The sequence below is a fragment of the Hemiscyllium ocellatum genome, chromosome 42 (genome assembly GCF_020745735.1).
Source record: "Hemiscyllium ocellatum isolate sHemOce1 chromosome 42, sHemOce1.pat.X.cur, whole genome shotgun sequence".
In the NCBI taxonomy this organism is placed as follows: Eukaryota; Metazoa; Chordata; class Chondrichthyes; order Orectolobiformes; family Hemiscylliidae; genus Hemiscyllium; species Hemiscyllium ocellatum.
In genome coordinates, this window is record NC_083442.1 from 29,446,370 (window position 1) to 29,468,346 (window position 21,977).

The following is a 21,977-nucleotide window of genomic DNA, read 5'->3' on the forward strand; positions in this document are numbered from 1 at the left end:
ATGAGGTTTGGATTTAATAACAGATTCTCAAACAGTGACCGCTGCATACATTAAATTATATACGAGGCTGATCATCAAGGAAACAAATTACGGTCCCATAAAACAGGGCCACAACAATCATCCAAAAATAAATACCTCGGTAGTTTAGTGCTTGGCTGAAACTGTTAATTTACTTTGGCAAGCAGCTGTAATAAAATGAATTAATTCTGTACCAAGTTGTACCCTTGTGAATAATGTATCACACGCACAGTCTTTCGATATGACCCATGGGCAATTACTCATAAGTACCACCAATGTGGACTCCTCAGCAACCAAACCCCAAGGCACCAACAGAATATCAATAAAATCTCCATATCATTATGCTTTATACCAACTCATCTCAATGCATCGTATTTTACCACAAGGACACACTGAAGTGAAATGAAGTTCAATAGAAGACATTCCGATGAAAACTAAAATGATTTGATGTTAAGCTGCTTTGCTTGCATTATATCCATCGGAAACTCTTCTCTCTTTCTTTAAACAAGGTTATTAAAGTACTTACTTTATCTTCTTCTTGAACAGATGAATATTTCTCACATGTAATTTCTAGACCTCATTGGGAGATCCTATGATACAATAAATAGAGTCTTTACCTTTTAACAAAGAAACTCCAAGTTCACGTCCCACCCCAAGACTTGATGGCAAAGTGAAACTATGTCCATAATGTGGGGAAACAGGGTGAGCATCCTACACACTAGCGTGGGGTTTTCTACTCAGTCAGGCTATAATAAAGCTACAGTCTCTGGTGATAGACTGAACTGACAACCTATTACAGGCAGTTAAAAAAAATATTAGCCAGGGAATTAAATATACATGCATGTTCTGTCAGCCTCATGCTCCACTAGGTATGAAAGGAAGAGATTTTATGTCAAATACAATCTCAGAGCCTGCATTGTTCATCAAATACTGTTCAAAATCAAAATATGCATCAGAACCATGACCATAATGTGCTCCCCTTACATTACAAGCAGCCCTATTTAGCCCCAGAAAATTCATTTGTGGAAATTAGGAGCCACTGGAGGCCATCCAAGCCTGCTCCATCATTCAGTATGATCGTGACTGACCCCTCCATTTCAATGCCATTTTCCTGCTTTCACTCCATATTCCTCTTGATGCCTTTCACATCTAAAAATGTATCTGCCTCTTTCTTGAACATATTCAGTGGATCAACCTCCACAGCTTTCTGAAGAAGAGAATTCCAGGTTCTTTTGAGTGAACAAATATTTCCTGATACCAGCCTTAAACAGTCTCAGGATCTGGGGGAGACGGTGTCTCCTGGCTTTGGAGTTCCCAGTCAGGCGAAACATGCTCCCTGCATTTCATCTAGCTACCTCTGATGGAATTTCATATGTTTCAATCAGAAGCCCCTCTAATCCTTTAAATTCCAGTGAATCCAGGCCAAATTCTCCTAACAGGAGAGTTTTGTCATCCCTGGTATCAGTCTGGTGAATCTCTGCTGCACTCTCTCGAACAGCATAAGTTTCTTTCTATTCATTACCACACTTTCATGTCAAGGAGATACAGCAACAAGTGGGTTCTCCTTCAATGGACTGTCTGACACAAACTATTGCTCTTAGAGTCATAGAGACATAAAGACGTATCACATGGAAACAGACCCTTCAGTCCAACTCATCTATGCCAACCAGATATCCTAACATAATTGAATCCCATTTGCCAGCATTTAGTACATATCCCTCCTAAACCCTTCCTAGTCATATACCCATCCAGATGCCTTTTAAATGCTGTTATTGTACCAGCCTCCACCACTTCCTCTGGCAGCTTATTCCATACACAAACGACCTTCTGTGTGAAAAATTGCCCCTAAGATCCGTTTTATATTTTTCCTCTCTCACCCTAAACCCTCTAGTTTGGGACTCCCCCACCCCAGGGAAAAGACCTTGTCTATTTATCCTATCCATGACCCTCATGATTTTATAAACCTTTGTAAGGTCACCCTCAGCCTCCAATGCTCCAGGGAAAACAGCTCTAGCCTATTCAGCCTATCTCTACAAGCCCCACAACCCTGGCAGCATCCTTGCAAATCTTTTCTGAACCCTTTCAAGTTTCACAAATCCTTCCAATAGGAAGGAAACCAGAATTGCACACAACATTCGAAAAGTGGCCTAACCAATGTCCTGTACAGTCGCAACATGACCTCACAACTTCTATATTCAATGATATGTCCAATAACTAAATGCCTTCTTCTCAGAAGCTACTACAATTCATTATGTTCACACAAAAGCCAAGTGTCAGGTAACTAATTAAGTCAGGTCTTTTTTTATATTCAGTTTTAAGGAGTGTAGCATCATCCATTTTTCACCCATCCTCAACTGTCCTGAAGACATTGATGGTTAACCTGTCTTCTTGAACCACACCCGTCTACGTGGTGGAGGTGCCGGTGTTGGACTGGGATGGAAAAAGCTAAAAATCAAACAACACCAGGTTATAGTCCAAAAGGTTTATTTAGAATTACAAGCTTTGAGAGCGCCGCTCCTTCGTCAGGTAGCTAGTAGGGCAAGATACATAGGACACAGAATTTATCGTAAAAGATCAAAGTGTCACACAACTGATGCGATGTATTGAAAAGACCTAGATTGCTGTTAAGTCTTTAATCACTTAAAATGGGGTTGCAGGTTTCAATTAATAATATGTAAATCCCAGAACTTCTTTCAAGTCACATTCACAATATACTGTGGGCTGCACGGTGGCTAACACTGCTGCCTCACAGCGCCAGAGACCCTGGTTCAACTCCCGCCTCAAGCACCTGTCTGTGTGGAGTTTGCACATTCTCCTTGTGTCTGCGTGGGTTTCCTCCGGGTGCTCCGGTTTCCTCCCACAGTCCAAAAATGTGCAGGTTAGGTGAATTGGCCACACTAAATTGCCCGTAGTGTTAGGTGAATAGAGTAAATGTAGAGGAATGGGTCTGGGTGGGTTGCTTTTCGGAGGGTCGGTGTGGATTTGTTGGACCGTAGGGCCTGTTTCCACACTGTTAGTAATCTAATCATAACTTCAGGTTTTATGAAAATAGGTGACATCTCAGCTCACATAATGTATTGTTAATCAAAACCAGTGTGACACTTTGATCTTTTACTAGAAATTCTGCGCCCTATGATCCTACCCCATTACCTACCTGACAAAGGAGCCGTGCTCTGAAAACTTGTAGTCCAAAGGTTTGGAAGGTGCTGTCAAAAGATCGCAAGGTGATTCTGAAAACTACAGACTGCGATCGTTCTCCATTCTGTGCTCCAACTGGAGGCTGAACAAAAAGGAGGAGGAAGTTTAATAATCAGAACTCACTCTGATCAGCTCATTAAACAGCAACCAGAGGGGAGAAGGAACACACAGGGCCAGACACTTTGGTTGAAAAACACTGCACGGAGGGGAAATTAGAAAATAACTTCAAAATAAAAGGTGGGAGTGAAAAGGAAATGCAGATAATGACGCAGATTCACATTTTGGGAAGCACAAGTTTGGCAACAGCTCACCTGACTTTTCCTCTCTTGCCTGTTAACTGAGCTGAATTTGTACGACTCAATGATCTAGGCTCTGATCTCCAAGGGGATCTCCGAAGGGTGAGGGTTCAAGCCCCACTCAAGCACAAAACCCTTGGCCAATGTTCCCAGTTCAGTGCAATCCAATGTTTTCAGATACACTGCATTTCAAATGAAGGGTCCATTTGAGAGTCAATCTGCCTTTTTATGTGGATGCTAATAATCGCATGCTGTCTTTGCCATTATTCATCTCTCATCAACATTCTTAAACAACAATGTGCATTTCTATAGTGCCATTAATGCAGCAAATTACCTCAATCCAATTAATAACAAAACTATTAAAACGATAAAAATTTGACACCGCAATATACAAGATATTTGGATAGATGATCGAAGGTTTGGTTTAAGGGGTAGGTTTGATGGAGCATTTTAAAGGAGAGGAGGGACCCAAAAGAAATAATGAGAGTTTAATGCCAAGGTAAATGAAAGTCCAGCCACCAATGACAGAACCATGTAAAGAGGGGGAACTATAAGATGCAGAATCAGAGACCAGAGGTCAGTACATCCCAAAGGGGTCAGGATCCCCACTGTGGTTGCAAGCTGATATTTGGGAGTCATCATCTCCTTGGCAACAATAGCTCATGCAGAGCTCACACAGCCTCCAATCCCTCCCCCACCACTCCCTTCCAAACCTCCCCAAAGTTCCTTCAACCCTCCTCTCCACTCCAACCCTCCCCAACCTTCCACCAACCCTGCCCCCAACCCTCCTCTCCCCTCCAACCCTCTCCTAACCTTCCCCCAACTCTGCCCCAACTCTCCCCTTCCCCACAACCCACCCCTCCAACACTCCCTTCAATCTGCCCCCAACTTTCCCTGAGCCCTCCCCAACCCTCCCCTCCAATCCTCCTCCAACCTTCCCTCAAACCTCTGCTCAACCCTCCCCTCCCCTCCAATCCTCCCCAACCTTACCTCAACCCCCCCAACCCTCCCCTCTCTTCCAATCCTCCCCCAACCTTCCCTCAACTCTGCCTCAACACCCCCCTCCCCTCCAACCCTCCCCCAGCCCCAACTCTCCCCTCCTCCGCACTCTCCCCTCCAACCTTCCACCAACCCTCTCCCCTGACCTTCCCCCCCAACATTCCTGCAATCCTTCCCTCCACTACTTCTCAAAAACCTCCCCCTTCTCTCCATTCCCCAGGGCCCCTCCTCCCATCCCCATCTTCTCAGGTCTACTCTTCCCCTGCTGCCTGCTATCAAGATTCTTCCATTACATTTCCCATCCAGTACCCCATACCCCACAAACTCCTCTCAGTGTTCTCACTGCAGGGTCTCAACAGTCTTCGAGCCTGGAATGGAGTCACTGTGGGAAAAACTTTATCAAGTGCTGCTATATGAAGGCAGCCTGGTCATTATCACATTGCTGTGGGAGGGACTTACTGTGCATAAATTAATCACTGTGTTTCTGCCATTACAACTGAGACAATCTGTCAGAAAAGAACAGAGCTTTGGGATGTCTTGCAGTTGCAAAAGGTGCTATACAAATGCACATCTTTCTTTCCTACTGAAGATATCTTATATTGTATCATGCCTGCCCTTATTAAGGAAGGATATTGTTATATTGGAGAGGCTGTAGAAAGGATTTGCAAGGATTTTACTGGGACTGGAGGGTTTGAGCTATAGGGAGAGACTGGAAAGTCCGGGATGTTTTTTCCTGGAGTAGGAAGTTGAGGGGTGACCTTATTTAGGTTTATAAAATCATGAGGGGCATAGGTAAGGTGGGTACCAAGGTCTTTTCCCCAGTGTGGGGGAGTTCAAAACTAATGGGCATCATTTTAAGGTGAGAGGAGAAAGATTTAAAGGGACCTGAGGGACAATTCGTTTTCACACAGAGGGTGGTTCATAAGTGGAATGAGCTGTCAGAGGAAATGCTAGATGCAGGTACAGTTACAATATTTAAAAGACATTTGGATAAGTACATGAATAGGAGATGTTTAGAGGGATATGGGCCAATGCAGGCAAATAGGGTGAGATTAGTTTGGGAAACTTGGCATGGATAAGTTGGGATGAAGGGTCTGACTTTATGAATGCATTAAAGTCTTGACTCTTTTTTTAATGAATTCCTGGGAACTTGCAAAACCTACATTTAACTGTCACTTTTTTTTTCCATTGCAATGACTTGGTCGATCCACTTGCCAGCCAAACAGCTGTCTTTTCTCTGTGGAACACTGTTGCGATCATTTGAAAATTGGCATTCTTGCATTTGTCCTGATATATGGGTACATATGGGTAACATGTATCTCTATTCAGCAACAAATATTTTGGAATTATGTTGAAGGATTTTGTTTGGTTTATTTCATGCAGGGAATGTCACGCACCAGAAATTTTGCTCTACAATGATTAATCATCTTCAGCTATTTCTATAGTGCTGGATTGCAAGTTCTGACAAGTGCTCTTCTGTTATTACTGAATGTCTAGATATAGCACATCACAGGGGAGTGATTATTCTGTACCACAAGTGTTTGAGAAATATGATTTTATTGCCCATGTCAGTTCCTCTGATATAGTTATCCCAATATTGTTTATTGTGCCACTAGCCTTGGGACTATCAAAGGGACAGCAAATCATTTTATAGTATTATAGACCATGGACAAAGTATTCATTTTTGTTCATTGCAAGATGAGACTCCAAGTCACACACACACACAACGTCAAATGAAGCTGCTGTGTTTTTATATTCTGCCTTTGTGTACCTTTGTGATTTTCTTCCTCATTGGGATTTTTAAAGGTGGTAGTTAATGACCAACGTCAGCACTGAGTGCTGCACAGCCAGAAGTACCCAATTTTATGGATGAGACAGTAAGTCTTTCTATCCTCCCAGTTCACAGGGAGAGAAAAGAACCTGCAGCACTAAATTAGAATGAGGTTTATTGTCACATGTACTCAAGTCACCAAAGAACAAGAGTACAGGGAAAAGCATACAATGTCACCAACACATTGCGTCACCTTTGGTACAAAGTACCCAGGTACAAATCTTAGGTACATAAAATAAAGAAAATAAAGAAAACAAAGTCACACTGCATTACAGACACAGTATAGGTTAGGATAATAAGAAATAAAGCTAAAACATTAGACATTACAGTCTTTCTATAAGAAATCCCATGTGGTCTCACTGAGCTCCACTGGTTCCCAACCAGTAGCCATCTTCATTCCACAACCACTCTGTTCTGGGCCAGTCTGAGGCTGGTTCCTGCTATCTATATCAAATGTAAATTATACTGTCAGGGCTATTTGCAAGAATCACAGAAGTAGTGGTTTGTGTCCCTCTCAATGGAGAGATTATTTTTCTATTGGCATGATTAGTAATTAAATAGTAACAAGCACTTGATCATACAGAACTTAAATGTTGCTGAAAGCAGAGATGTGCTGCCAATTATGCTTTTCATGCCTTTTATCCTGCACTTAGCAGGACAAACACTAAATTTCAAAGGATTGCTACAATTCACTACAGAAGAGAATGATGCTGAATAATCCCGAGTGCACCAATAGATACACTGCCAACTATTTTTAGATAATCAGTTAAGTTTATAATGTGCTCTTTCTGCAAGTGACATACAGTCATTTAGAAGGACTTGATCTCTGCAAACAAATGGAATAAGTTAAAGCCTTGATTGTTTTTCTGAAATCCTGGCAACATGGGGAGCTTAAAATTCACTGTTGCTTTCTTCTATGACAATGACTCAGTCAAATTACTTTCCAACCAGTCAGCACTCTTATCTCCTGTGGGACAAATTGTTGTGATCATTTGAAATTTGGCATTCTTGCATTTGTCCTGATGAGTGTTGTGAAACTTGAAAGGGTTCAAAAAAGATTTATAAGGATGCTGCCAGAGTTGGAGGGTTTGAGCTATAGGGAGAGAGTGAATGGCTGGGGCTATTTTCCCTGGAGTGTTGGAGGCCCCCAATTGTATAATGGGGGCTTATACAATTATGAGGGGCATGGATAGGATAAATAGACAAAGTATTTTCCCTGGGATCAGGGAGTCCAGAACTAGAGGGCCTAGGTTTAGGGTGAGAGGGGAAAGATATAAAAGAGACCTAAGGGGCAACTTTTTCATGCAGAGGATGGTACCTGTATGGAATGAGGTGCCAGAGGAAGTGGTGGAGGCTGGTACAATTGCAACATTTAAGAGGCATTTGGATGGGTATATGAATAGGAAGGGTTTAGAGGGATATGGGCCAAGTGCTGGCAAATGGAACTGGATTAATTTAGGATATCTGGTCAGCATGGATGAGCTGGACCGAAGGGTCTGTAGATCTTTGTGACTCTATGTCTCTCTTTTCAGCAAAAACTAATTAGGAATTATGTTCTAATTGAAGGCATTGTTTTTGCTTTACTTCACACAGGGAATGTCATACACCTGACCATTCTGCTTTACAATGATTAATTATTGGAATTGATGATGGTTTGATGGCTGTCATAGAACTAAGGTACAAGACATCCAAACAGACATGTGAGCTGAAGCCAGGAAGTTAATGCCTGAAATCTTTAGAAGGAAGGAAAGCCAAAACGAGATGAAGAATTCAACTATGGGAAAGAAGGAACAAGAAATTAATAGACATTTGGATCAGCTTTCAACAACAAGTTGCATTTTGACCTTGGAAACCATTATGAGACATGCGTCATAAAAGGGACAGGTTTGGAGGACTACATTCAAATGAGGAAGGAGAACTGGAGAAGTTTGGGGAAGGAGTTTCCAAAGTTAGGACCAAGAAGCTGAAGGCACAGCCACAAATAGTGGAGTAAATAATATCTGGGTGCAACCAAATGTAACAGTACATTAGCACAGACAAAACTGTTTTCAATCAATATTACCTCAGAGGCAATGAGACGGAGAATGAGACCAACAGTGGGAGTGGTGTTGGTTACTGTTCTCAAGTTGTTGCCCTGCAGAGACATAAAATAAACAATGAGACTTTTCATTACTTGCTACTCTTCAGAAATGAATAAGTCTCAGTAAAAGGAACAGGTATGTTGTTTGAATAATTCTCTGATAAAAGAACTGTTTAATACTGGGTCAGACAATAACTCTGGATCTGAACGTTAGTCTCAGTGATGGTGATCATGAAACTACCATTGTCTGTCGTAAAACTCCCTCTGGTTCACTAATGTTCCTTAGGGAGAGAAATCTGCCATCCTTACCTGGTCTGGCCTACATGTGACTCCAGACCCACAGCAATGTGACTGATAATTAACTGCCCTCTGAAATGGTTATTACCAGCCAATCAGTTCAGGGATATTAGAATGTATAGCAAACACTACCCTTGTCTGTGATACCTACATCCCAGGAAGGCTTAAAGAAAATGCAGCATTGATGATGAGGGGGCAAACCCATAAGCCAGAGATTTAATAGGTAGCCCTGCTCATAGGAGTGGGGTTTGCAGGGATCACAATATTTTGGTCTAGGTTTAATTTTTTTTTAATTTTCCCCAATGTCTTTATTTTCTTTCTTTTATTTTAAATGTGTCTATTGTGTGGTAACTGTGGAGCTCAGAATGGGTCACCTATTCAACCATGGAAGCCAACACAGTTCCTTCCCTCACTTGGCTCCTTCTGGGTAGGGGCCCCTGGGATGAGACAGGGTCAATATACACCCCTTTAGGATAAGGGGTAGCAGATTTTAAACAGAAATATGGGGAAATTACATCTTTCAAAGGGTGATATGCCTTACCCCAGAGTGCAGTGAGTATTGGAACATGAATTAAATTTAAGGATGAGATAGTTAGACTTTTAAGTAGTAATGGGTTAAGTAGTAATAGGTTAAGTAGTAATAGGTTAAGTAGTAATGGGTTAAGTAGTAATGGAGAACAAGCAGCAAAGTAGAATTGAGGCTAAGATGAGATCAGCCATGATCATACTAAATGGGAGAGCAAGCTCAAGGGGCCAAGTTGCCTACTCCTGCTTCTAGTTCTTTTGAATATTATAATCAAGCTGATGAAGGCATTTCTGTTAAATGTGGTGATTATTATGCAGTAATTGTGGAGTTGAACTATTTGTCCATGGAAGTCAACACATCTCCTTCCCTCACTCGGCTCCTTCTGGGTAGGGGCTCCCCTGGATGAGACAGGGTCAACAGATACTCTTCTTGTCTTCCTTTATTATACCCAAGTGTGATTTGGGGCTTATTTCTGATTACAATTCCCACCAGAATAATACTCACCTGCACAGGTAAGCCATCTAACCGCAATCCACGGCCTCCACTCTCCGACATCAGTGTGCGGTAGGCACCCTGGTCCAGGGGCACCACTGAGAAACCGAGTGGGCTGCGGATATACCAGCTGACGGTGTTCATCACTGCCAGTAACGAAACCTGTTAGTCACACTCCAGTGGGTCACAGCATGAAGATCATCATCATAGCAACAAGGCCAGGCCTTTCAACAACTCACATTACTAGAGCAATGTTAACACTCTCCATAGGAGCATCATCAGGTAATCTCTAACCCTGAGCCATTTGATATAGGGAGAAGGTGACAGAGCAGTAAAGTCACTGGACTAGCTATCCAGAAACCCAGCCTGATGCTCTGGGTTCAAATCCCACTACGTCAACTGGTTTAATTTTAAAGTCAAAAGGTGCGGTGCTGGAAAAGCACAGCCAGTCAGGCAACATGAGGGCAGCAGGAGAGTCAATGTTTTGAGCATAAGCTCTTCATCAGGAGTTCTTGATGAAGAGCTTATGCACAAAATGTCAACTCTCCTGCTCCTTGGATGCTGCCTGACTGGCTGTGCTTTTCCAGCACTGCACTTTTTGATTGATTTCCAGCATCTGTGGTCCTCCCTTTCTCCTGGTTTAATTAAGATGTGAATTGAAAGCTAGCATGAGTAATAGTGATCTGTAACTATTGTTGACGGTTGTTAAAAATACATCTGGTTCGCTCCTGCCCTTTGGAGAAGGAAATCTGCTGTCTTTATCTCATGTGGCCTATATATGAATCCAGACACAGATTGACCAGTTAGGAAAAAATGAGGCCTGCAGATGCTGGAGATCAGAGCCGAGAGTGTGGTGCTGCAAAAGCACAGTAGGTCAGGCAGCATCCGAGGAGCAGGAGAAGGCTTATGCCCAGAACGTTGATTCTCCTGCTCCTTGGATGCTGCCTGACCTGCTGTGCTTTGCTAGCACCATATTCTTGATACAGATTGACCAATAACTGCTCTCAAGGGAACTTTGAACAAAAGCTGCCCTCTCAGCAATGCTCTCATTCCAAAACAGTGTAAAAGAAAATACTTTACCATTTGTGATTAAAATTCGTGTTAACATTTTCAATTGACAATTCCATCTCCACCACCAATGGACTGGAATTCTTTTGTGAATGATGGGAAAATGTAGAACTAGAGGCCACTGTTTATAAGGGGACGCCCATTTCAGACAGTAATTAGGTAATATTTTTCTCTTAGAGGGTCATGATTCTTTGGAACTCTCTTTCTCAAAAGGTGGATAAAAAGGTTTCTATCAATGTCTAGCTGCAGGACGAAAATCTTAAAATTCAGTCTAACACAAAATAAATCACTGCTTGAAACTGAAATCCGCAATAGCTGTCCAACTTGGGAAGTTAAATCATTCAATGAAGTGAAACATAGAATCACAGTCATAGAGTCAGACAGCACAGAAACAGACCCTTTGGTCCAACCAGTGCAAGCTGAACATAATCCCAAACTAAACTACCCCCACCTGCCCTCTCTTGGCTCATTTCTCTCCAAACCTTTCTATTGATGGACTTATCCAAATGTTTTTAAGTGGTGTAATTGTGACAGCATCCACCAGTTCTTCAGAACATTCCACACATGGATCACTCTATGTGAAAAAATTCCCTCTCATACCTTTTTTTAAATCTCTCTCCTCTCACCTTAAAAATGGGCCCTCTAGTCTTGAAATCCCCCATCTTGGAAAAAGGCACCTGCCATTAACCCTATCTATACCCCTTATGATTTTATAAGGTCACCTCTCAACCTCCTGACCTCCAATGTAAAATCTCCCAGCCTATCCAGCCCTTCTTTGTAGTTCAAACCTTCCATACCCAGCAATATCCTGGTAAGTCTCTTCTGAACCCTTTCCAGCTTAATAATATCCTTCCTATAACAAGGTGACCAGAACTGGACACAGTTCAATATGACTGGTTGTTCTCAAAACGTAGTGGAAGCAGAGTCTTTGAATGTACATAAGGCAGAGCTGGAGAGTGAATTAATTCTTGATAAACAAGGTGAATTGGTAATTTAATTTTGATTTGATTTGAGTTATTATCACATGTACCTAGATACAGTGAAAAGTTTTGTTTCGCGTACAATACAGGCAGACCATGCCATATAAAGTGCATTAGGGTATTAGAACACAGTGAGGAATACAGTGTTACTGCTGCAGAGAAGGTGCACAGAGAGTGAGATCAACGTTAAATTTAAAATTTGGGAGGTCCCTTCAGATGTCTAATAACAGCAGGGAAGAAGCTGATCTTGAACCTGTTGTTACGTGTCTTCAAGCTTTTGTATTTTCTGCTTGATAGAAGAGGGTGGAAGAATTTACCCAATTAGATCAGCCATGATCTTACTGAATGATGAAACAAGCTTGAGGGTCTGTGTGATCTACCACACTCTTTACTCCTCCGTGTTCATGGCACCCTTTCAGCGAAAAATGTCCCAAATTTCCGTGACTCTTTCCAAAAAAGTACTTCACAAACACCTTGGAACAGCCTAACAGTCAAATCTCAATGTAGCATCCAATTAAGGGGGCTGGACATTGAGGCTCTTATAAAGCATTAAGAAAAGTATCTTTCACAAATAAACCCCTAGTTACACACTCATTTGGAGCTCAGTATTGAGAACAAGTCTGCACACGCACACACAGACACACACACACACACACACATACAGACGCACATGCGCACACACACACACATAGACACACGTGTGCACACACACACATAGACACATGTGCGCATATACACACATACAGACACACGTGCGTGCACACACATACAGACACACGTGTGCACACACACATACAGACACACATGCGCACACACACATACAGACACACATGCGCGCACACACATACAAACACACGTGCGCGCACACACATACAGACACATGTGCACACACACACACATACAGACACACGTGCGCACACACACACATACAGACACATGTGCGCGCACGCGCAGGGCTCTGTTAAGGGAGAGACTGAGTTTTGCAACCTGCTGCAGAACAAGACACTCAGTCGAGGACCCTGCTGTACAGCTAACAGCCTTAAATGTACTGACTGTACCCCATCATCTTTAAAATAGTACTCAATGTAGAAACCAGCATGTCCAGCCTTACTGTGAGACCATCAGTAAACAGGAAATGCACTTCTATAGTAAACCTACCAACTGCTGAATTCCACATGTACATTCATGAAGTGAACAAGCTGTCATTTGCTGGTGGCTCCCTCCCCCACTCCACAATTCCTGTCTCTCTTTCTCTCTCTCACACACACACACAGACAAGATCACTCTCTCTGTGATTTTAAATTCATTACCTATGGGAACAGAAATGGTTCTGTCTCTGGGTTAATGGCTTCTGTCTAAAAGCTTCTAGGAACTGACTGACTCACAAGGACCAGTCAGATTCTCCCTAACCTTCTCTTAACCAGGGAAGTGGTGACCTGAGAAAACAGCGTTAATCTGCTGCAAGTTTAATTTCTGAGGAATTGGGAATGCAGTTCTGGATGGTTGCCTTCCCAAATATGTCTCCCCAACATCCTTAGCCCCGAGCTTCTGCCCTTGGGACAAGAGGCAGAGATTTGTTCAATTTTAATACAAACATTTTGCTCTTTCAAATAAACAGGTTAGGTAAAATCACACATGTAGTACGTGAAAGCAGTATAGACTATACTTTTAAAATTGTTTTCCCGTCTGACACATGTTAAGCTCATGCTAGTGACATCACCACAACATTGTGCTTTGGGATTGTGTCATTGTGATGTCACATTCCACCGATGTCATCACCACAGCAAAGTTCAGTTACATCATGTTCTGATTACATCATCCCTACCCGCATACTCCATTCTTTCACTATGATGCAATGCTCTGATAATGTCATCACAATTACACACCCCAACGATGTCATGACACCAGTTCAATTGTTATGTAATTGTCCAGTGACATAATTGTGACACAACACCCTAGTGACATCATGCTTTGGTGATGTCACTACTACATCATGATTCATTTACATCTCAGTGACGTAACCCATCAGTGACTTTACATGGGGCAGAGTGAATTGTGGGTATTCATGACACCTCTGTTATCTTTACCATGCCCCACTTCCACAGACCAATCTACACAGCAATGGATAACTTCACAGTTCTATTCAGTTCCTGTGACATCACAAAACGATAACCCACTCTGTCCCAGTGATTACATCACAGCAGCACACTGATGTGAATCACTGGATCAGTGACATCACCATCCCATCGGATCATGACATCACAGTGCTGTTATCGATCGCAATATCTCAACAATGTCTCTAACTAGGTGGCCAATGGGACCCATTATTCCCAAGGCAGACATAAAGGCCGGTGAAGGACTGGGACCATGACTTTTCTACTGGTCCAGTTGCTACAATGACAAAACAAAATGCTAAAGAGATGAGACAACAGAAGCAGCACTTCCCCAGGGACCTAAGCCAAAGTTCAAAGTTCACTGAATGCTATGTGAACCATTGCGGTTCCAATCCACCTCAGGACAAACACAGCTGTACTGCTCACATATCATGCTGGAAAATCCTATCAAACGTACCAGTGGTGATGGAGTAGTACTCCAGCACGAGAGCAGATCCTGCGGTGAAGATGGTGGCACATTCCCGGCCCTGGAACAGGAAGGAAAAATCCCAGACTGGCTGCTCCTGAGGAATACCCACAGGAGATACCTGTTTAAAACACAAAAGAATAAGACATACTGATCAACATAACAAGAAACTAAACGACTTTGATTTACGTTTTCACAGTTTTCACAGCCTTAAGATGTCCTGAAGTATTTCACCAGCATATTAATAATGTTTCCAAATGTAGTCACTTGCAGGATTAAAGCAACCACAGTAAGCACTCACAGACAGCAAGAAAATAACTAGATGGACTGACTTGGTGATGATTATTCATCACAATCAGCGTAGTAAGAGTAAATAGGAAGAAGAAGACAAGGGAGCACTCAATGAACAGCAGGAAGTTAGGAAGGTGTTCAGAGGAACAGAGGAATCTTGGGTAACTTGTCCACAGATCTCCGAAGGAGGCAGGGCAGGTTAACAGGATGGTTAAGAAGGCATATGGGACACTTGCCTTTATCAGTTGTGACACAGATTATAAGAGCAGGGAGGTTATGCTGCTGTTGTACAAAGCTGCAGTACTGTGTGCACTTCTGGCCACCACATTACAGAAAGGATGTGACTGCACTGGCAACGGGGGTAGAGGAGACTCACCAGGATGCTGCCAGAATGAAGCACTTTAATTATGAGGAGAGGCTGGATAAGCTCGGGTTGTTTTCTTTGGAGCAGGGGGCGGAGCCTGATAGAGGTGTATAAGATTATGAGGGTTTCCCCTTAGTCGAAGGGTTAATAACAAGGGCAAAATGTTCAGGTGATGGGCAGAAGGTTGCAAGAGGCTTTGAGGAAAATGGTTTCCATGCAGAGGTTGGTGGGAATCTGGAGTATACTGGCCTGGGGGATAGTTAGGGTGGGATACCTCACAAACTTTCAAAATGACGTTGAAGTGTCATGATGGGCCAAACTCAAGGAAGTGGGACCAGTGTAGCGTGGTGATTTCTTTTTGTTTAATTGTTGATCACTCTTCCTAACACTGCTCCAGAAGCTGCCGTTAACAGTTTTGAATCCCTGTCCATCCCTTTACGTCAAGTTGAAGTGCTTGTTCGATGTTTGATTAGTGACTGTTCGATGTTCTCTGTGCTGTTAGTCAAGACTGAGTGTAGTCCCTGAGAGGAGCTATCGACATTGGAAAGCAGTGAACAAGCCTCCTATTCAGACACACAAACTGGTGTCGCCTCCCTGCAGTACTACTGTGTGATTCCCCTATAGTTTAAAGTGTCTTTATTCATTTATCTTTCCACTGACAATGGCGTATGCCTCTGTCAGATCATAACCTCAGGGGCACTGTGGAGTAATAAACCTCACATACCAGCTTTAGCACAAAGACCACTGTAACATCATTGAGATTGTGGTGTAACTAAACTGAATGAAATGATTTCCCCTTTTCTTTTTGTTCTTAATGATGACATTGCCCCTTTAAAAGCTTTTCTCTTCCCATTTTTAAGTACAACCCCAAAACAATAATACAGGAAAACTAACAACAGGGGAATAAAATGACAAATCAATGCATTCATTGATTAGCTGTTCAGGGTTGTCACTGCTGACCTTCCCTAATCAAACTGGCAGCCCCTCCTCAACTCCGAGATGGTGCTACTGCGAATGCAGACAGCTCCAGAGTACCCTCCCCACCACCACCAACACCACCCCAACCTGACCCCACCCCGGTCCTGGTATCTACTGGGGCAAAACTTGGCAGCAGGAGCTTACAAAATGAGAAAAAAAGAACATCTCTGCAGCCCACAACTAATTGCCACGTGCCAGAGATCAGGCAAAGTGCAGGTAACATCGTCTGCCTCACAGCACTAGGGACCCGGGTTCGATTCCATCTTCCATTAGATTCCCTACAGTGTGGAAACAGGCCTTTTGGCCCAACAAGTCCACACCGACCCTCCGAACAGCAGACCCAGACCCATTTCCTTCTGACCAATGCACCTAACATTATGGGCAATTTAGCATGGCCAATTCACCTGACTTGCACATCTTTGGATTGTGGGAGGAAACCACAGCACCCGCAGGAAACCCACACAGATACGGGGAGAATGTGCAAACTCCACAAAGACAGTCGCCCGATGCTGGGATTGAACCCGGATCCCTGGTGCTGTGAGGCAGTGGTGCTAACCACTGAGCCACCGTGCCGCCCCTTGTGTGGAGTTCTGCCCGTGTTTGCGTGGGTTTTCTTTGGATGCTCCAGTTTCCTACCACAGTCCAAAGACGTGCAGGTTGGACGGATTGGCCGGGGAAATGCAGGGTTACAGGGATGGGGTAGGGGTGTGAGTTTGGATGGGATGCTCTTCAGAGGGTCAGCATAGACTCGCTGGGCTGAATGGCCTGCCTCCACTCAGTAGGGTTTCTATTATTCTAATTCTCTCATCAAGAGGGTGGAACTTCTCTACATTCCTTGGGTGGAAGCTTTGCACAAAATATTACAGCTCTGATGTCATCAGAGAAGGAAAGATTTATCCTCTGTGTTTTTTCTTAATTTATTCCTTCATGGGATGAAACTATCGCTGGCTGGACCAGCATTTATTGCCCATCCCTAATTGCCCCTCCAGAAGGTGAAATGAACTCCTGCCTTGAAACGCCCACAATACTGTTGGAGAGGGAGTCTGAGGATTTGGACCTTAAGTCACTGAAGGAACATCCAGATACCTTCAGGTCAGGAAGGTGTGTGGCTCGTCTATCTATTGCCCTTGTCCTACTAGAGGCAGAATAACTTTTCAATAAGTCAATTGCCTATCTATTTCTCCAACTGTCAGCCTACCTATCCAACTGCTTTTCCATCTTTCAGACTTGTCCCTGGGATCACAGGAATGTCCTTGGACAACAGACTGGGAAGATATAAAAGAGACTTGAGGGGCAACGTTTTCACACAGAGGGTGGTGTGTGTATGGAATGAACTGCCAGAGGAAGTGATGGAGGCTGGTACAATTACAGTATTCCAAAGGCATCTGAATGGGCTTATGAATAGGAAGGATTTGGAGGGATATGGGCCAGGTGCTGGCAAATGGGACTAGATTAGGTTGGGATATCTGGTCGGCATGCACGAGATAGACCGAAGAGTCTGTTTCTGTGCTGTACATCTCTACGACTAAGACTGAGCTTGCAATCTCTCGAGTTACAAAAAAAATGAGGTCAGGTCTCATTTCACTGACAAAATATTTGTGGCGTAGACAGGGTAAGATGCTTCCCCTTGGTTGGGGAGTCTAAAACCAAGGGGCATCATTTGATAATAAGACTATCATATAGGTCCAAGATGAGGAGAAATTATTTTAGTCAGAGGGTTGTAAAATTCAGAATTCTTGACCACAGAGAGCTGTGGAAACTCAGTCATTCAGTGTGTTTCGAGTAGAGATTGATGGATTTGCGACTGCCTAAGGGGTACAGATGGGTAAAAGGCATTGAAGTGTTCAATGTGTTGAATGGTGGGGTAGGACAAGCTCGATGGGCTGATTTGCCTCCTCCTGTTCCTATCCCCTATCTGTGGACCAAAGATGATGCAGAAATGCAACCACTATGTTCACATTGACAGTTGCATCAATCACTTAACGGACAGTAGAGATCTCACAAACATCAATGAGATGGGAAATCCAGTTTGTGAATCATAGCAAATGCATGACACTGCCACTCGGCCCATCATATCAATGTGGGGATTTTGTTAATGGCATTAATTGATAGAAAGTATTCCGTGGTGAGGTTTTTGAATGTGGTGTGACATACAATTAAGGTCAATCAGATGAAGATGAAATAAAAGGTATTAACCTGAAAAACGACCTGTTGCATTGTGGGATAGAACCACCTTTTAAAGAAGAAAGTCCTTCATTTGCTGACTATTATTTTTCAGAGGGGGACTGATGGGAAATTGAGCTATAAATGTACAAGGAGATGCCAATCTGTGCAGAAAATATCCTCCCATTGGCCTCAGGATGGGATTGTTCAACATGTCTCTCTGTGGCTTGGTCTGTCTTCGTTTTACTGCACCCAGGGCAGGATTCATTCACTCACAGCACTGATTCATGATGATAGATTTGTGCTTCTCCCCTCTAAAGTATCATAAACGTCATTTTGTTAGTGTGCGAGTCTTTATCAGAGTCTCTGTGAATGGCTCTGTGGGGAAATCCTTTATCCACTGACAGCATTCATCACTGTACCACCAATCACCCACGGCCAGGGAGCTGCAGATCTGTACAAGAGTCGCAGATTATCAATTGCATGTAAAGCAAATCTGATGAATTCCAGAGGGCACCATGAGGCTCTCTCTTCCTCACACAAACTCACATCTACACCCAGAATCCAGCCACCCTGAGTACAAGGGAACAACTTTCATTCCAAGTAGTCATTCTGTGCTACTAAGATATTCTGGGCAGATGGAATCAAAATAGAGATCGGCTTTGATCTAATTTTTTTTTCCTTTTATTCGTTCACAGGATGAGGGCATCACAGAGGATTTATTGCCCATTTCTAATTGCCCAGAGAACCTTGAAGAGTTACCCACATGTAGTCATGATTCGCTTGTAGGGCAGATGAGATAATGATGGTAGTATCCTTCCCTAAAGGACATTAATGAACCAGATGAGCTTTTCCCAACAATCGACAATGGTCATCACGAGATTCTTAATTCCAAATTTTTAAAATTGAATTCTATTCCCACCATCCACCATAGCAGGATTCAAACCCAGGGCCCCAGAACATAGTTTGGGTCTCTGCTTTAACAGCCCAGCGATAAAACCATTAGGCCATCACCTCCCCGATTGGTTGATTAGTGAAACAGATCCAAGGGATTGATCCCCCTGTTTCCTCCTGTCTAGATTAGAGTGGTGCTGGAAAAACACAGCAGATCAGGCAACATCCGAGAAGCAGGAAAATCGACGTTTCGGGCAAAAGCCCTTCCTCAGGAATGACCCCCCCCCGTTTCCCATGTAAATCAGGTAGAATTTTAATCTTAAATCAGAGACTGATGGATTACGGGAGATAAGGATTACATTAACAATCAATTTAAGATAATTAGTCTGATCTCAATGAAGCTAGAAAATACATAAATACGGAGGCAGGGAGCTGTCCCCTACAGGAAAATGGATCATGCCCAGGCCTTGCAACTCTTTTGGATTAAACAAATACATTAGGATAACAGTATTTCCCTGGTACATTCCCCATGGCAATGCCTTAACCAATCAGAGTTGATTTATCAACCAATCAGCTACTTTTTTCTTGCACACTGTAAATTACTGCTCCTTTTGACGATTGGCATTCTTGCATCTGTCCTGATCGGCAAAAAAAGCTCTGACAGCATATCCCAATTTGACAGCAATGCTGACAAATATGCATTAACCACAGGTATGATGGGATATTGGGCAAAGGCAAAATTAAGTCACAGACAAGCAATAACCTCATTGCATTGTCTGGGGAGGATGGAAGAGCGAAATGGCCTCGCTCAACCCTACAGAAAGGCCGAATGGCTTCCCCCTTACCCTATGGAGAGTCTGAATGGCCTCATGTTTCTGTGGAGAGACTGAATGGCCTTACCTTGTTCCAACAGAGGGGCTGAAAGGCCTCTTCCTGTTCCTCCAGAGGGGCTGAATGACCTCCTCATGTTTCTACAGAGAGGCTGAATGGCCTCATGTTCCTGTGGAGAGACTGAATGACCTCTGCCAGTTCCTACAGAGGGCTGAATGGCCTCTCACTGGCCCTATGGTGGAGCAGAATGGCCACATGTCCCTGTTGGGAGATAAAATGGCCTCTCCTTGTTCTGATGTTGGGGCTGAATGGCCTCTGCCACTTCCTGTAAAGGGGCTGAATGGCCTTCTCATATTCCTCTATGCCCTTTGCATCATCGTTGAGCTGATGACTACCTGTGCCCTAATCTCAGGAATGTTCCTCTCCTAATCACCATTAGGACCATTATAACATCTCACCCACAGCCACCAAGAAACCCCTTTAAGCAAAACCGAAACAATGATTTCTGACAGAGTAGGCGAGTGATAAACGATAATCCAGAAAGATTGATTTATTGAACAACGCCAGCGCTCCTGTATAGCATGATTCCCACAATGGAATCCCTGTAAGAAATGTACAACCTTGAGATTAATGAGCAGAGTATACATGAAGTTTTTCTGGAAAATAAATTGTGCATCAACTGTCTTTCAGAGAATGACAGACCGGTAACCTGAAAAGCAGAATCAAGGCAAAAATCAATCTTAGCCTCATAATAATTACCGCTGGCTCTTGGCCTCTCAAGCAGAGTGTATTTCAAAAAGAGCATAAATACTGGCTCGTCCTGGCAGTCAAAATGAGATCCATTTCTAATACAAAAGGGCTTAGCTGTGGTGTTTCTTTTTAATGAATAATTTGTTGCGGGAGTCCCTTGGCTTTTCCTGTCTTGTTTCCTGGCTCTTGCAGTAACTGGGAGTGACGTGTGAATGGGGAATTACATTTCCCTGGAATGTTGCCATTAGGAGCCACAATCAGAGCTGCCTATGCTGTCTCTTCTTCCGTAGCCACAGTCAACCATTATCTATCCAATCCAATGTTCATGAGTCAATAAAACCCATCACACATTAGGTCGACAGTTTAGAACTTTTCCTGTTAAGACATAGGTAAAGAAAATGTTTGTTGGTCTGAACTAGCTATCCCTGGCCTGACTCTCTGAGTGAGACCATGCCGTCAACATTATGTTCGTATTTTGCTTTATTATTTGATGGGCATCGCTAGCTGGGCCAGCATTTATTGCCTGTCCCTCACTGCCCTTGAGAAGGTGGGGGAGTGAGCTGCCTTCTTGAACCGCTGCAGTCTGTGTGGTGTTGCTAAACCCACAATGCCCTGGGGTGGGGGGGGGGAATTCCCAATGGCACTGGAGGAACAGAGATATTATTTATTGGACTGGGGAAGAAACAGCCAGAATTTGTGTTCATTGAGTTCTAGAGGTATGCAGCACTGAAAATACCTTTAGACACATCAAGTTTAAAACAAGCATCTAACTTTTCGAATCCCATTTTACAATAAATATTTTCTCACCTATGAAACATTATAAAAGTTCAGTCTCACAATCTTTAAGCTCTATTTAATGTTTTTATGATGTGGAGGTACCGGAGCGGGGGGGGGGGGGGGGGGGGGAATAAAGGCAGAAGTCATTGACATCAGATTATAGTCCAAAAGGTTTATTTGAAATCACAAGCTTTTGGAGCGCTGCCCCTTTGTCACCTGACACTTTCTCTGGTGTTGTGAGACTTCTAAATTCTTTTATTCATTTGTGGGATGTAGGCATCATTGGCTAGACCAGCATTCACTACCCATTCCCAACTGTGCTCATAAAGGGGTAGTGAGCTGCCTCAGAACCCACTGAACTATAATTTAACTGGGGAAGGGGCGGTTCCACTATTTCTTCACTTCCTTTTAGCAATTCAACCTGAAGGTAAAATTAAAAAGATCTGATTCCTGACTGTTTTACACAAGGAATTACGATGTTCTGGAAATCACTATCTTGTGGTGTTCAGTTGTTCTTTGATGGATTATGAGAGTCTGGCAACTGATCTATGCTCACTGGGCTTG

The 21,977-nt window shown here is 43.2% G+C and overlaps 1 protein-coding gene across 1 annotated transcript in view; it reads right to left on the minus strand.

Annotated features, from left to right (window-relative positions):
* ccdc33 (coiled-coil domain containing 33) overlaps positions 1–21,977 on the minus strand; it is a 271,296-nt gene that overhangs the window by 122,144 nt on the left and 127,175 nt on the right. Inside the window, exons 10-12 of the mRNA XM_060853677.1 lie at positions 14,357–14,486; positions 9,750–9,883; positions 8,405–8,476 (exon numbers count right to left, since the gene is read on the minus strand). Coding sequence (XP_060709660.1) covers positions 8,405–8,476; positions 9,750–9,883; positions 14,357–14,486 — 336 coding nt within the window. The remainder of the gene's footprint in view (positions 1–8,404; positions 8,477–9,749; positions 9,884–14,356; positions 14,487–21,977) is intronic.